Source organism: Sprattus sprattus (assembly GCF_963457725.1).
Source record: "Sprattus sprattus genome assembly, chromosome: 7".
NCBI classification, from domain to species: Eukaryota; Metazoa; Chordata; class Actinopteri; order Clupeiformes; family Clupeidae; genus Sprattus; species Sprattus sprattus.
The window spans coordinates 10054180-10066679 of record NC_137926.1 but is presented as its reverse complement, the minus strand read 5'-3'; the positions used below and the strand labels follow the sequence as shown (position 1 = coordinate 10066679).

Below are 12500 nucleotides of genomic sequence, written 5' to 3'. Positions count from 1 at the left end.
CCACAATCAATCACTGCAGACAACAAACAGGCTTTTTAAAACTCTTTCCTTCACATTAGTTAACAAGCTCATATACAGTAGTCTGTGCGAAGAAAACAAAGAAATACATCAACAAGTCCAACTGCCCCTACCTCCCACCTCCACCCCCCACCCCCCACCCCCACCCCCACCCCCAACAACATCCTATGAAGCCTTCCCCGGCAGGGGCGTCCTAGTAAACAGCACTGTCCACAACAGAGTCCAGAGGCAGGGAGGGAGAGAGGGAAGGGTGGGGAAGGACTGAGAGAGAGACTGAGACAGTTAGGTAGATAGATAGATAGATAGATAGATAGATAGATAGATAGATAGGTAGGTAGGTAGATAGATAGATAGATAGATAGATAGATAGATAGATAGATAGATAGATAGATAGATAGATAGATAGATAGATAGATAGATAGGTAGGTAGATAGATAGATAGATAGATAGATAGATAGATAGATAGGTAGGTAGGTAGATAGATAGATAGATAGATAGATAGATAGATAGGTAGGTAGATAGATAGATAGATAGATAGATAGATAGATAGATAGATAGATAGATAGGTAGGTAGATAGATAGATAGATAGATAGATAGATAGATAGATAGATAGATAGATAGATAGATAGATAGATAGATAGATAGATAGATAGATAGATAGATAGATAGAGAACGAGGAGAAAAAAAAGAAGAGATCAGGAGGGGGGAATGGGAAGAGGCTCAATGCTGGATTGCGTGAGAAAAAAAAGAATCCGTAGGGAACAGAGGAAATAGAAGTGGACAGGAGCTAGGCTACCAAAGCTAAAGTTTTTTTTCATTTTTTTTTTCTGTTTTTTTTGTTTTTTTTCTTTCGAATAGAATAGAACAGGCTGGGAACAGGTCACTTCCTCTTCTCTCTCTCTGCCATCTTGATAGCGTGGGGGGGTGCAGGGAGGTGGTGGTGGTGGTGGTGGTGGAGGAGGTGGTGGTGACGTTGTCTTCAGTGTTCGCGAGAGGACTACAGACAGGTTCCGCAGAATTTACAAGCCTGAGAGGTGATGGAGAGACAGGAAGGGACAGACAGAGAGAGTGAAGTGAGAGAAGGAGAATATGTGTGAGAGAAAAAAGGGAAAAAAATGCAAGACAAGACAGGTCAAGAGGAGTTCAGGAGTGTGTCTGATTAGTAACTAAGGGGTGACTGATCTGGCGTTGTCCTGAGAACACCAGACATGCAGTGTCTGATATGCCAAAGTAGTCACAAGCACACTGGAGACATACCGTAAGAGACTGGTTGCTATCGTTTTGTGGCGTTCAGAAGCGCAAATAGTTTGGAAGGTGCCCGTAAATATTCTTCTGGATGTTAAATGACCACTTAGCCTGACGATGTCATACTCATGATAGTCTGATACTGAACCATTGGGCTGTGATTATGGGGCGTGTTTCAACGAACCAGGAAAGAAAATGCCTCTTCGCTGATTTGGATACCTAGAACCAATCAGAGCAACGTAGTATTACCATCTGATAGATTAAACTTTTACCTGATCCCGTAGGAAGGACGGTAAACACATCTTTTCAATCGACAAATGCCTTGATCGCGTTTCTCTGTTCATCTTTCAAAATGAATGCGCTGTCAATATCTGTTGAGATATGCCTGCTCACGTTACTTAATTGGCATCAAGGCTAGCTAGCTACAGTGTGTTTCAATGGGTTTTTGGTGTACGCGTTAGCAATGACCTAACAATAATGGTCTAGAGAGCTTTAGTTAAGACAAACAATACTCTGCAACATTCGTGTTGCACATACACAACTAACCGAGTCAATGTAGACATTAAAAAGTCGTGTAGATAGCTTAATTCACATAAAATATTCCACACTAAGCTCCCGAGACGCGGCCATCTTGGTCGGAGTTCGAATCTCCCGGGTAATTCAACTCAAGCGTTGGTTGATCATCTGTCCATCAATGTATAAAGCCCGCCCTTACAATTTGATTGGTTTAGATTGCTTTTTCGACTTTTCCAAAAACTTGAATCTCTCCCAACTAGCTCAAGTCCAGACTGAATCTCCCAGACCAAAAATGATGTGGGCGGAGTTCAGGCTGGTATCCAGGCTAATGACCACTGAGAGGCTGTACACTTTCCTGTGTGGGAAAACTGGTTCTTGTGTGGAGAATGTGTTCCTGTGTGGGTAAACTGGATGTTTTGAACAAAACAGTTATTTCTTCACAACTCTAATTCTGCTTCTTAAAAAAACCAGACCTGTATATTTCAGAGAGAGAGAGAGAGAGAGAGAGAGAGAGAAAGAAAGAGAGAGAAAAAGTTGGGCCGCAACAGCGCCCTTAACCTGACCCAAGTGCATTTTAAGTGAGCCGGCAGTGTCCCGATGACATTTCAAACTTGTGTTTGAGCCTCTACGTTTGAGTGGCTTAAGCACAGCAGCGGCCTCCCCATGCTCCGGAGTGCACTTAAAAACCCACCGCCGAGCCTCTTGCGTGACATTTTCACCAGATCCTCCGACCACATGCCAACGCATTCCGGGTGAAATTTAAAGCACCGTAATTGAGCAGAGGGGAGCTGCGGTTGCCCTGGCAACATTTATTACTCTTAAGCCATTCTTTTCAGACCGAATATTTGGATTAGAGAGATTTTTGACATTTTTTATATTGCTTTGCCATATAGGGACTTTAAATATGCATGAGCTGGCTGGTGGGCATTCTGTATAGATTTATAATTTCACATCTACGCTGCAGAAATTGTTATTTAAAAATGACATTCCAACACAGCAATCCTTCCTCACCTGTCACTGAGCACAGAGAATAATAGACAGATATATGTGCGAGCACGCGCGCGCGCGCGCGCGCACACACACACACACACACACACACACACACACACACACACACACACACACACACACACACACACACACACACACACACACACACACACACACACACACACACACACACACACACACACACACACACACACACACACACACACACACACACACACACACACACACACACACACGCTCACACACACACACACACACAAACATACACACACACACACACACACACACACACACACACACTCACACACACACACCAGCTATCACTGACTCTGACAGACACATTGGAGGATATACACAAATGCACTCACATTTGCGCGCAAATACAGTCCAGAAAGAGTTATTGATCCTATACATCCATACATCCTCTGCTCCTGCAGCAACACTTCGCCTCTCCCTTTTCACCAGGTGTGTTATACACCAGGTGTGATTTTATCTCGGTGTGTGTATGTCTGTTGTGCGTACTAATTGATGTGTGTTTATTTAGGTGTGTGTATGTGTGTTGTGCTTTCTCACAAGGTGCGTACTAATTGACGTGTGTTTATCTAGGTGTGTGTTTGTGTGCGGTGCTTGTCCATCTGCAGAATGCTGTTTCCGGAATCCTGAGTCTCCTCTACAGCTCCACTGTTTGCCAACAGGCCCAGTTCAGAAGATGAGTCTTGCGGTGCAACGTTTTTTGTGTAAGCATTATACATCATGTGTGTCTGTGTGTGTGTGAGTGTGTGAAAGAGAGATAAAGAGTTTGCTCCTCCCTCTTATGCCTATTGCACTAATCACACACACATATGCACTCTCAGCTGCCCCCCACACACACACAACCACTCTTAACCATCATCCCCTCCACCCCAATGCCCAAGTCCTCAAAATAAGATTAAGAAGCTGTAATTCTGCAAGGTAGTCCAGAATGAATTGGCCTGGAGACCGCGGAAATTCCAAGGCGATCGAAGTGTGCCAGATTCAATGGATGAGGATATTTAATGGAGGCCGCTATTGATTCCTCCCCCGCCACTGGTTTCTTCTTTTCTACGTAACTCCATGCTATTTGGCCCTCACTCTTTAGGAGCCACTTCAGTTGTGCTGGGGCGCTAAAGGGTGCTGAAGGAGGGGACATTTCAGCTGAGAATGGGGGGGTGGGGGGTGGGGGTTGGGGGAGGTGGGGGGGGCAGGGACAGTTGCCGGAGCAAACGTTTACCTCTAATGTAAACGTGTGCTGAAACTCCGGGTGTTGGCAAACTCAATTCACACACAAAGGCTCAAACACTCTCTCATGCATGTGGGCACAAAGAGAAAACACACACCGGGCCATTCTGAGTCCCCTGAGGTGCCAGATAAAAACACCCAACTAAATCAATTCACCTTGCCTTCTTTTGAGCGGCCGTAAGCTCAAGCAAAAAACAGATACAGATTACCTCCCCAACACACACACACACACACATGGGCACACGGGCATGCGTGCAAGCACAAACACACACACACACACACACACACACACACACACACACACACACACACACACACACACACACACACACACACACACACACACACACACACACACATACACACGGGCACGCTCTCACACACACACCTCTTTTTACTCCTCTTTTTTCTCTCTCTTTCTTCCTCCCTGTGGTGTTCTCTCCTTCCCTCTCTCTTTTCTTTCCTCCCTGTGGTTTTCTTGCCTTCTCTCTCCAGCAGAGCGATGACAGCAGGAGAGGAGGGGCTGGCCTCAGCTGAGGCAGCACGGAGGAGAGACGTGAAGGGAATGAGGGAGCGAGGGAGGAGAGAGAGGGAGATGGAGAGAGAGAGAGAGGGAGGAGGGAGAGAGGGAGAGAGAGAGAAAGAGGGAGAGGGAGGAGAGAGAGGGAGAGAGAGAGGTGTAGGGAGCGAGGGAGGAGAGAGAGGGAGACGGAGATGGAGAGAAAGGGAGAGAGTGTGCGGGAGGTGAGAGAGAGGGAGAGGGAGAGAGAGATGAGGAGAAGGAGGAGGGAGAGAAAGGGAGGAGGGAAGATCCAGAGTGCTGTTTGATCTAATTTCCGTCACCCTGATTGTGTGAAAGTGCTTGTGGCAGCAGTCAGCTGGATTTGGGGCAAACATGATAACTCACACGACCTCTGACCTGGCACGCCACGCCTCAGTGTAATCATTCCCCTATCCACAACTCTCTCTCTCTCTCTCTCTCTCTCTCTCTCTCTCTCTCTCTCTATCTCTCTCTATCTCTCTCTATCTCTCTCTCATTATCACTCCTTCTCTCTCCTTCTCTCTCTCTCCTTCTCTCTCTCTCTATCTCTCTCTCTCTCTCTCTCTCTCTCTCATTCTCACTCCTTCTCTCTCCTTCTCTCTCTGAGCATACAGACTGATTGAGTGGGCGAAGCAAGAGCGTTTTGAGTGAGTGAGAAACGAGTGCTCTATCTTTTTATTTTTATTTAATTTCTATTTTTCCACTTCATGTTTTTTTATCTTAAAGCTTTAAGGTTTTGTTATCCTTGGTTCAGTGGAACTATCATGTAAGAGTAACTTCTGGTGTTTCCCGGGCGTCTGCTTCTAGTGTCTGTGCTAGGAGCATGGCTGTTCCAGGTATTTGAGAGTTTTGAACACCTTACGCAGCGTCATGCTGTTAAAATAGCCTCCTCAACTTCCAGTGAGGAGGATTGTAATTGGCTCCTGGCTGTCGACTTCCAGTGAGGAGGATTGTAATTGGCTCCTGGCTGTCGACTTCCAGTGAGGAGGATTGTAATTGGCTCCTGGCTGTCGACTTCCAGTGAGGAGGATTGTTATTGGCTCCTGGCTGTCGACTTCCAGTGAGAGGGATTGTAATTGGCTCCTTGCTGCAGGAGAAGGTGTAGGGCTACATTCGGTCAATGGCCCCCGTGAATAATGAGATTGTTTTAAGTTTTTAAGAACAGTTGATTTGGCAAATTATCTGATTGAAAGTGGGGAAGTGGTGGACGGCATTTTTACCTCTTTTCTTCCTCTCACTGCTCCATCAAAGAAAGTCACTTTGTCAAATGTTCCCCCATTTATTAAAGATGAGGTTTTAACACAAAAGTTATCACGTAATGGCAAATTGGACTCTTTTTAATTGATGATACCAATCACAAGTAAATCCCCTCTTCTAAAATGGAGCGTCTTTCAGGCAATTTGTGTATATGATCTCAAAAGATAACTGATTTGGTTTTGACTCTAATCATCGCTGTGGAGAACTCTAACTATGTTGTCTATGCAACAACAGGTGGTTTGAAGTGTTTTGTTTTTTGGCCAAACTGGACATCTCGTACGGGGAAAAAAAGGGTGAAATCAGGTCATGCGAACAGTCATAACGTAAACACTGGCAGGCATAACAGTGATGTGGGCGAGAAGCAGTCTGAGGAGACTGGAGGGCAAAGTGCTGGGGATGCAGCTGATTGATTTATTGCCAGGAGCCAATTACAATCCTCCTCACTGGAAGTCGACAGCCAGGAGCCAATAACAATCCTCCTCACTGGAAGTCGACAGCCAGGAGCCAATTACAATCCTCCTCACTGGAAGTCGACAGCCAGGAGCCAATTACAATCCTCCTCACTGGAAGTCGACAGCCAGGAGCCAATTACAATCCTCCTCACTGGAAGTTGAGGCTATTGTTGTGCGGTGTCTTGTCATAAGAATTTCAATGCCCAGTCTGACTCTGTTTTTCTGTGTATATGACAAAGAAATACGTGAAATTGAACCTCCAGTGCTGGTAAATGAGCCACGGGATAGAACAGGGCCAGATGTGTCAGATTTACTGAAAGGAATGATGGGGGCAACCCCGAATGACAAGCCTGTTAATGGGGAAGGCAGTTCTGCTACATCATCATGGGAGAAACTCAGTAGAAAACAACGCCAAGCCTGAAAGTACAGACAACTCACAGAGTAGCAATGATTCTGTAGTCAATGGCGATCAGGTTCTGGGCTGTCCAGATGTCAATGAAACTTCCTTAATGGAAATGGAGGAAAGTGTTCAGAAAGAACCACAAAAAAAGAACAGAAACAGAAAACAAACAGAGAAGCTAAAAAGAGCGACGGCCTCATTGATCTAAGTGCAACGAATAATGAGAGTGAGAGTGATTTTTCTGACTGTAGTGTAACCAGTAGCCTACATCAGAGGGGGTTTGCCAGTCGCAGTGACAGTGTGGATGATATAAAATCGTTTCTGAAGGAAACAAAACACAAGAAAAATGTCTGCATCGATGGCTGTTTCCCTGATATTGAACCGATTTGAGCAAGGGCAGTTTTACTGAGCAGAAAGTTTACTGTCTGAAGAAAATTCTGACTCAAGCTTAACGTCTTGTTAAAGCCACATTTTCAGTGTTTTATGATGCTCCTTTGTACGTTGCTTTGGATAGAAGCATCTGCTAAATGACTAAATGTAAAGGATGCTACTGTGCACACAACTCTTATGCATTATTTTCATTTCTTTATGGTGGAAATTCTGTTGTTTCTTTGAACTTAAATTAGGCCAGAGCAAGAAGCAAGAGGGCTGTATTGTACCAATCAGAATAGATTAGATTAGTACTATTTGCTCAATAAACACACTGACAATGCAGCTGTCTGCACAAGAGACTCTGATGGCCTGTCTATCAACAGTCACAACACATCCAACAACGGCGGGGTAATTATTCTGTTTTCCTGGACTTTTACTTCTATTTCCTACCAAGCCAAGGTGAAGGGTACTCAGAGCCCATTTTGAGAATAATTTCACTCCGTTTATTTGTGTTTATGCACATCCTTCAGATAATGCTATATGCAGTTGTGAATCTGAGAAAGTGTTATTCCTTGGAGGACCTTTTAACGGCACTGAACATACAATCGACCGGAATGACGTTGAGCCGCAGATAGCTCATAGAGAGAACAAACTCAAATGACCTCGTGTGCATTTGGAAAAACTTTCACAGTGCACAGAAACAGCACACATTTGTTAACTCTTATAATAACCTTATGTTGTTGGCCAGACAGGACAGAATTGATGGTTTCAAACATAAAAGTCTGTGTAGAAACTGCTCTCTTATTCCAGCTGGTTTTTCAGACCAATTTTGAATTTAGCAAACCAAACAGACATCAGACTTAAACACTGAAAATCCTAACGCCAAATAAAAGCCTTCATTGGCTGACAGCTCAGGGCTGATCAGGGCCCCCTTTCAAAGTGAGGAGCTGATGGATGCACCATCTGAGGTCTTTTTATTCTACTCTAGGAGAAAAGAATACAAAAAAAGATGTATTCATAATCGTTCGTTCTACAGATTACAGTACAGTCAGTCTTGCTAAGGGCCACTGAGCTGCTTGAGAGTAACCCTCACTCTGCTATCTTAAAGAGATGACATGCACTGCAAAACAAAATCAATGAACAATACAAGACCATGGAGTCAATCCTTTGTGCTGAATATAAATTGCTCTCGAAAGCATCCGGCGATCAGACTAGAAGTTTTGGAGCAGGTAATGCACCCTGACCAGATGAACAGGTTGAATAATGAAATAATATTTAATTTATCAGACTTGTCTTTGATATAGGTAAGCTGTTTAACCTGCAATTTGGTCTGGTGTCTATGCCCCCCCCCCCCAAAAAAAAGCTTTTGACAGTGTAGAATATAACTATTTGTGGAGTGCTCTGGCAGGTTTGGGTTTAGTACTGATTTTTTGAACATGATTAGAGAATTGTGACATACTATGCACTGTGATAGTATACAAAAGGTTACAGCTGACTTGTGCACTTCTTTGTCATGTTGTACACTTTGGCTCAAAGATGTATGTCCTTATTAGCAAACATGGTGTCACAATAGTGTGTTGGTGTGTGGTTGTAGACGATACATTGCAGTTTGTGCATTTCTTGGAGAATTCCTGCTCCTTTAAATAAAAGCATGTTTTTTTTAATTTTGCACACATTTGTTCTTGAAGTGTTTTGTATATTTTTAAGACTGTAATAAAACATTTATTGGAAAGTCTCTCTCTCCTTTTCCTTTTCTCTCTCTCTCTCTTTCTTTCTCTCCCCCTCTCTCTACTCCTTTCTCCAGTCTCTTCTCTACCCTGACAGTTTACCTCTTGTGAATGAGGCAAAGAAGAGCTGTTAAGTTTCCATGGGGACACTATATCACATAGTCACACATTCACAATATCATTGACCATTTCTCTAACTCTTATTTTCACACTTAGTCTTATACTCTTCTCTTTTAGTCTCACTCATTCATTCACTTGCTCACACACACTCATGCAGGCACTCAATCACTCCTGTAACTCTCAACCTGAAACTCATTTACTCATTCATTCATTCAATCATTCACTCGCTCTCTAGCTCACTAACTCACTCACTCACTCGCTCACTCGCTCACTCGCTCACTCGCTCACTCGCTCACTCGCTCACTCACTCACTCATTCACTGACTATCAAAAGTCTTGGTTAAAAACAATTTCATTATAAAACTTAGTATGATAATGTTCCACGACATTTAGTATTTTCCAGTTTGTTTCGCATTGCCAGTCTGGATCCTCTCCTTCCGCTAGGCACTTGACAGGCCAGGCACACGGACTGCTGCTTTTCAAAAGAAAAAAAAAAAGGAAAAAAAGGACGTCTAGCTTTCATTCCTCAAATTAATTAAGAGAAATGAGGGTGACAGTTTATCAGGGAAGGTGTGCCGTGAGCAGAACGTCAAAAAAACAACGAGGGAGGTTGATTGAAGGCACCAGGGAGCGAGAGAGAGGGAGAGAGAGAGAAAGAGAGAGAAAGAGAGAGAGAGCGAGAGAGAGAGAGAGCGAGAGAGAGAGAGAGAGAGAGAGGAGCGCCTGCTGCCTCTTGCCTGTTCAGAGGGGATCAGTAACAGACGGGATTAAACAGCCAAAGCGCCCGTCTCGGCAGAAAAAAGGATTTAAACATCAGTGGAAGAGAGTGATGGAGAGAAAGAAGAGGAGGAGAGGAAAGGACAGGAGGAGTGAGGAGAAGATGAGTGGAGAGGAGGGGAGGAAAGGCCTCACAGGCTTATTTCCCTTTTTCTGGATTAATTATATTTCCTTTCCCCTCTAGGGATTTAACGCTATGCTATGGCTCTATCAGATCCACTCATAGAGGTGTACTCCAGTGCTTCCTATGACATGCACAAACACACACACACACACACACACAAACACACACCAGTGCATACAAGTGTACAAATGTACACAAACCCCCTTACAAACACACTGGCTCACACGCACACACATTCACCCACAGTAGCAAACACACAAACGCACCACACATACACGTGCACATGCACAAGCACAAAAACAAACACAAACACAAACACAAACACAAACAAACAAATCAAACTATCTCCTCCACAACAAGCTATCTTTTGGCCAATAGCTGACCCCTCAGGGAACTCGGCAGTTGATTTATTATGCCTGATTGGGGTGCAGGTAGCCTAGTGCAGTCACTGCAGCTGCTTTAGCGTCAATGTCAGAGGTGTTAGTCGTCCCCTGACATGCTACAGTGCGGCTCTCTTCTCTCTCTGGCTCATCACCCTGACATGAACAGGCACCAGGCTACAGGACCAGGCTACAGGATCAGGCTACAGGACCAGGCTTCAGGACCAGGCTACAGGACCAGGCTACAGGACCAGGCTTCAGGACCAGGCTTCAGGACCAGGCTTCAGGAGGAGGCTACAGACATACCCCACAGGAGGTGTCCACAGGTGGAGGCCACAGGTGGAGACTACAGACATAAGCCATAGGAGGAGGATACAGGGCCAGGCTACAGGAGGAGTCCACAGGGAAAGACTACAGGAAGCAGGAGGAGAGGACTGGAGCTAGAACTGGAGCTGGAGATGGAGCCTCTCATTGTAATGAATGACTGCTTCTCTCCCACACGCCCTCCTACTTAACCAGCAGCTACTGCATCTCCACCCACTCCAGTGAACCAGCCACTGCGTCTCTACGGCGCCAGTGAACACAGCCACTGCATCTCCGCCGGCTCCATTGAACACAGCCACTGCATCTCCACCCACTCCAGTGAACCAGCCACTGCATCTCCGCCGGCTCCATTGAACACAGCCACTGCATCTCCACCCACTCCAGTGAACCAGCCACTGCATCTCCGCCGGCTCCATTGAACACAGCCACTGCATCTCCACCCACTCCAGTGAACCAGCCACTGCATCTCCGCCGGCTCCAGTGAACACAGCCACAGCATCGCCACTGACTCCAGTGAACCAGTTACTGCATCTCCGCCGGCTCCAGTGAACACAGCCACAGCATCGCCACTGACTCCAGTGAACCAGTTACTGCATCTCCGCCGGCTCCAGTGAACACAGCCACAGCATCGCCACTGACTCCAGTGAACCAGTTACTGCATCTCCGCCGGCTCCAGTGAACACAGCCACAGCATCTCCACCCACTCCAGTGAACCAGCCACTGCATCTCCACCCACTCCAGTGAACCAGCCACTGCATCTCCAGTGGCTCCAGTGAACCAGCCACTGCATCTCCACCCACTCCAGTGAACCAGCCACTGCATCTCCGCCGGCTCCAGTGAACACAGCCACAGTATCGCCACTGACTCCAGTGAACACAGCCACAGCATCGCCACTGACTCCAGTGAACCAGTTACTGCATCTCCACCGGCTCCAGTGAACACAGCCACAGCATCTCCACCCACTCCAGTGAACCAGTTACTGCATCTCCACCGGCTCCAGTGAACACAGCCACAGCATCGCCACTGACTCCAGTGAACCAGTTACTGCATCGCCACTGACTCCAGTGAACCAGTTACTGCATCTCCGCCGACTCCAGTGAACCAGTTACTGCATCTCCGCCGGCTCCAGTGAACACAGCCACTGCATCTCCGCCGGCTCCAGTGAACACAGCCACTGCATCTCCGCCGGCTCCAGTGAACACAGCCACAGCATCGCCACTGACTCCAGTGAACCAGCCACTGCATCTCTACGGCTCCAGTGAACCAGTTACTGCATCTCTACGGCTCCAGTGAACACAGCCACTGCATCTCTACGGCTCCAGTGAACCAGCCACTGCATCTTCGCCGGCTCCAGTGAACACAGCCACAGCATCGCCACCGACTCCAGTGAACCAGTTACTGCATCTCCACCGGCTCCAGTGAAAACAGTTTGGGTGGACACACAGACACGATGAAACAACAGCAGAGAAAGAGCTATGATATCAATGCGATCCTTTTCTGTCATTACTCTGAGTATGTTATTTTATTGTAAACACTGGTTTTGGCTATGCTGTGTGTGAACAGGCATGCTAATCAAACAACAAAGAATTCAACTTGGAGAGAGTAAAAGACAGGCAGCAAAAAGAGGGAGAAAGAGAAGCAAACAGAAAGGGACAGAAGAGAGAGGAAGCGAGAGTAACAGAGGGAGAGAGAGGTGGTGAGGGTAAACGAGGAGAAGAAAGGGAGAGAGGGAGCGAGGGAGCAAAAGAGAGGGGAGAGTGGGAAAGAGAGAGAGGGAGAGAGAGAGAGGGAGAGAGAGAAAGAGAGAAAGAGTGAAATCAACTCAACACAAATCTCAGCCAAGCACAGCCACTCTCCTGTCTCCAGGGGACTTCTCCAACACGCAGATCCAGAATCCACATTCTCTCTCTCTTTCTCTCTCTCTCTCTCCCTCCCTTTCTCTCGCTCAAACACACATTCTCTCTCTCACTCTCCCCCTC

The 12500-nt window shown here is 46.1% G+C and overlaps 1 protein-coding gene across 1 annotated transcript in view; it reads right to left on the bottom strand.

The window, feature by feature from the left end:
- Positions 1–179: 179 nt before the first annotated feature.
- cdh13 (cadherin 13, H-cadherin (heart)) overlaps positions 180–12500 on the bottom strand; it is a 423509-nt gene continuing 411188 nt past the window's right edge. The window contains 1 exon segment of the mRNA XM_080841504.1: positions 180–1046. Within this exon segment, the coding sequence (XP_080697630.1) occupies positions 1039–1046 (8 nt within the window). The 3' untranslated portion in view covers positions 180–1038.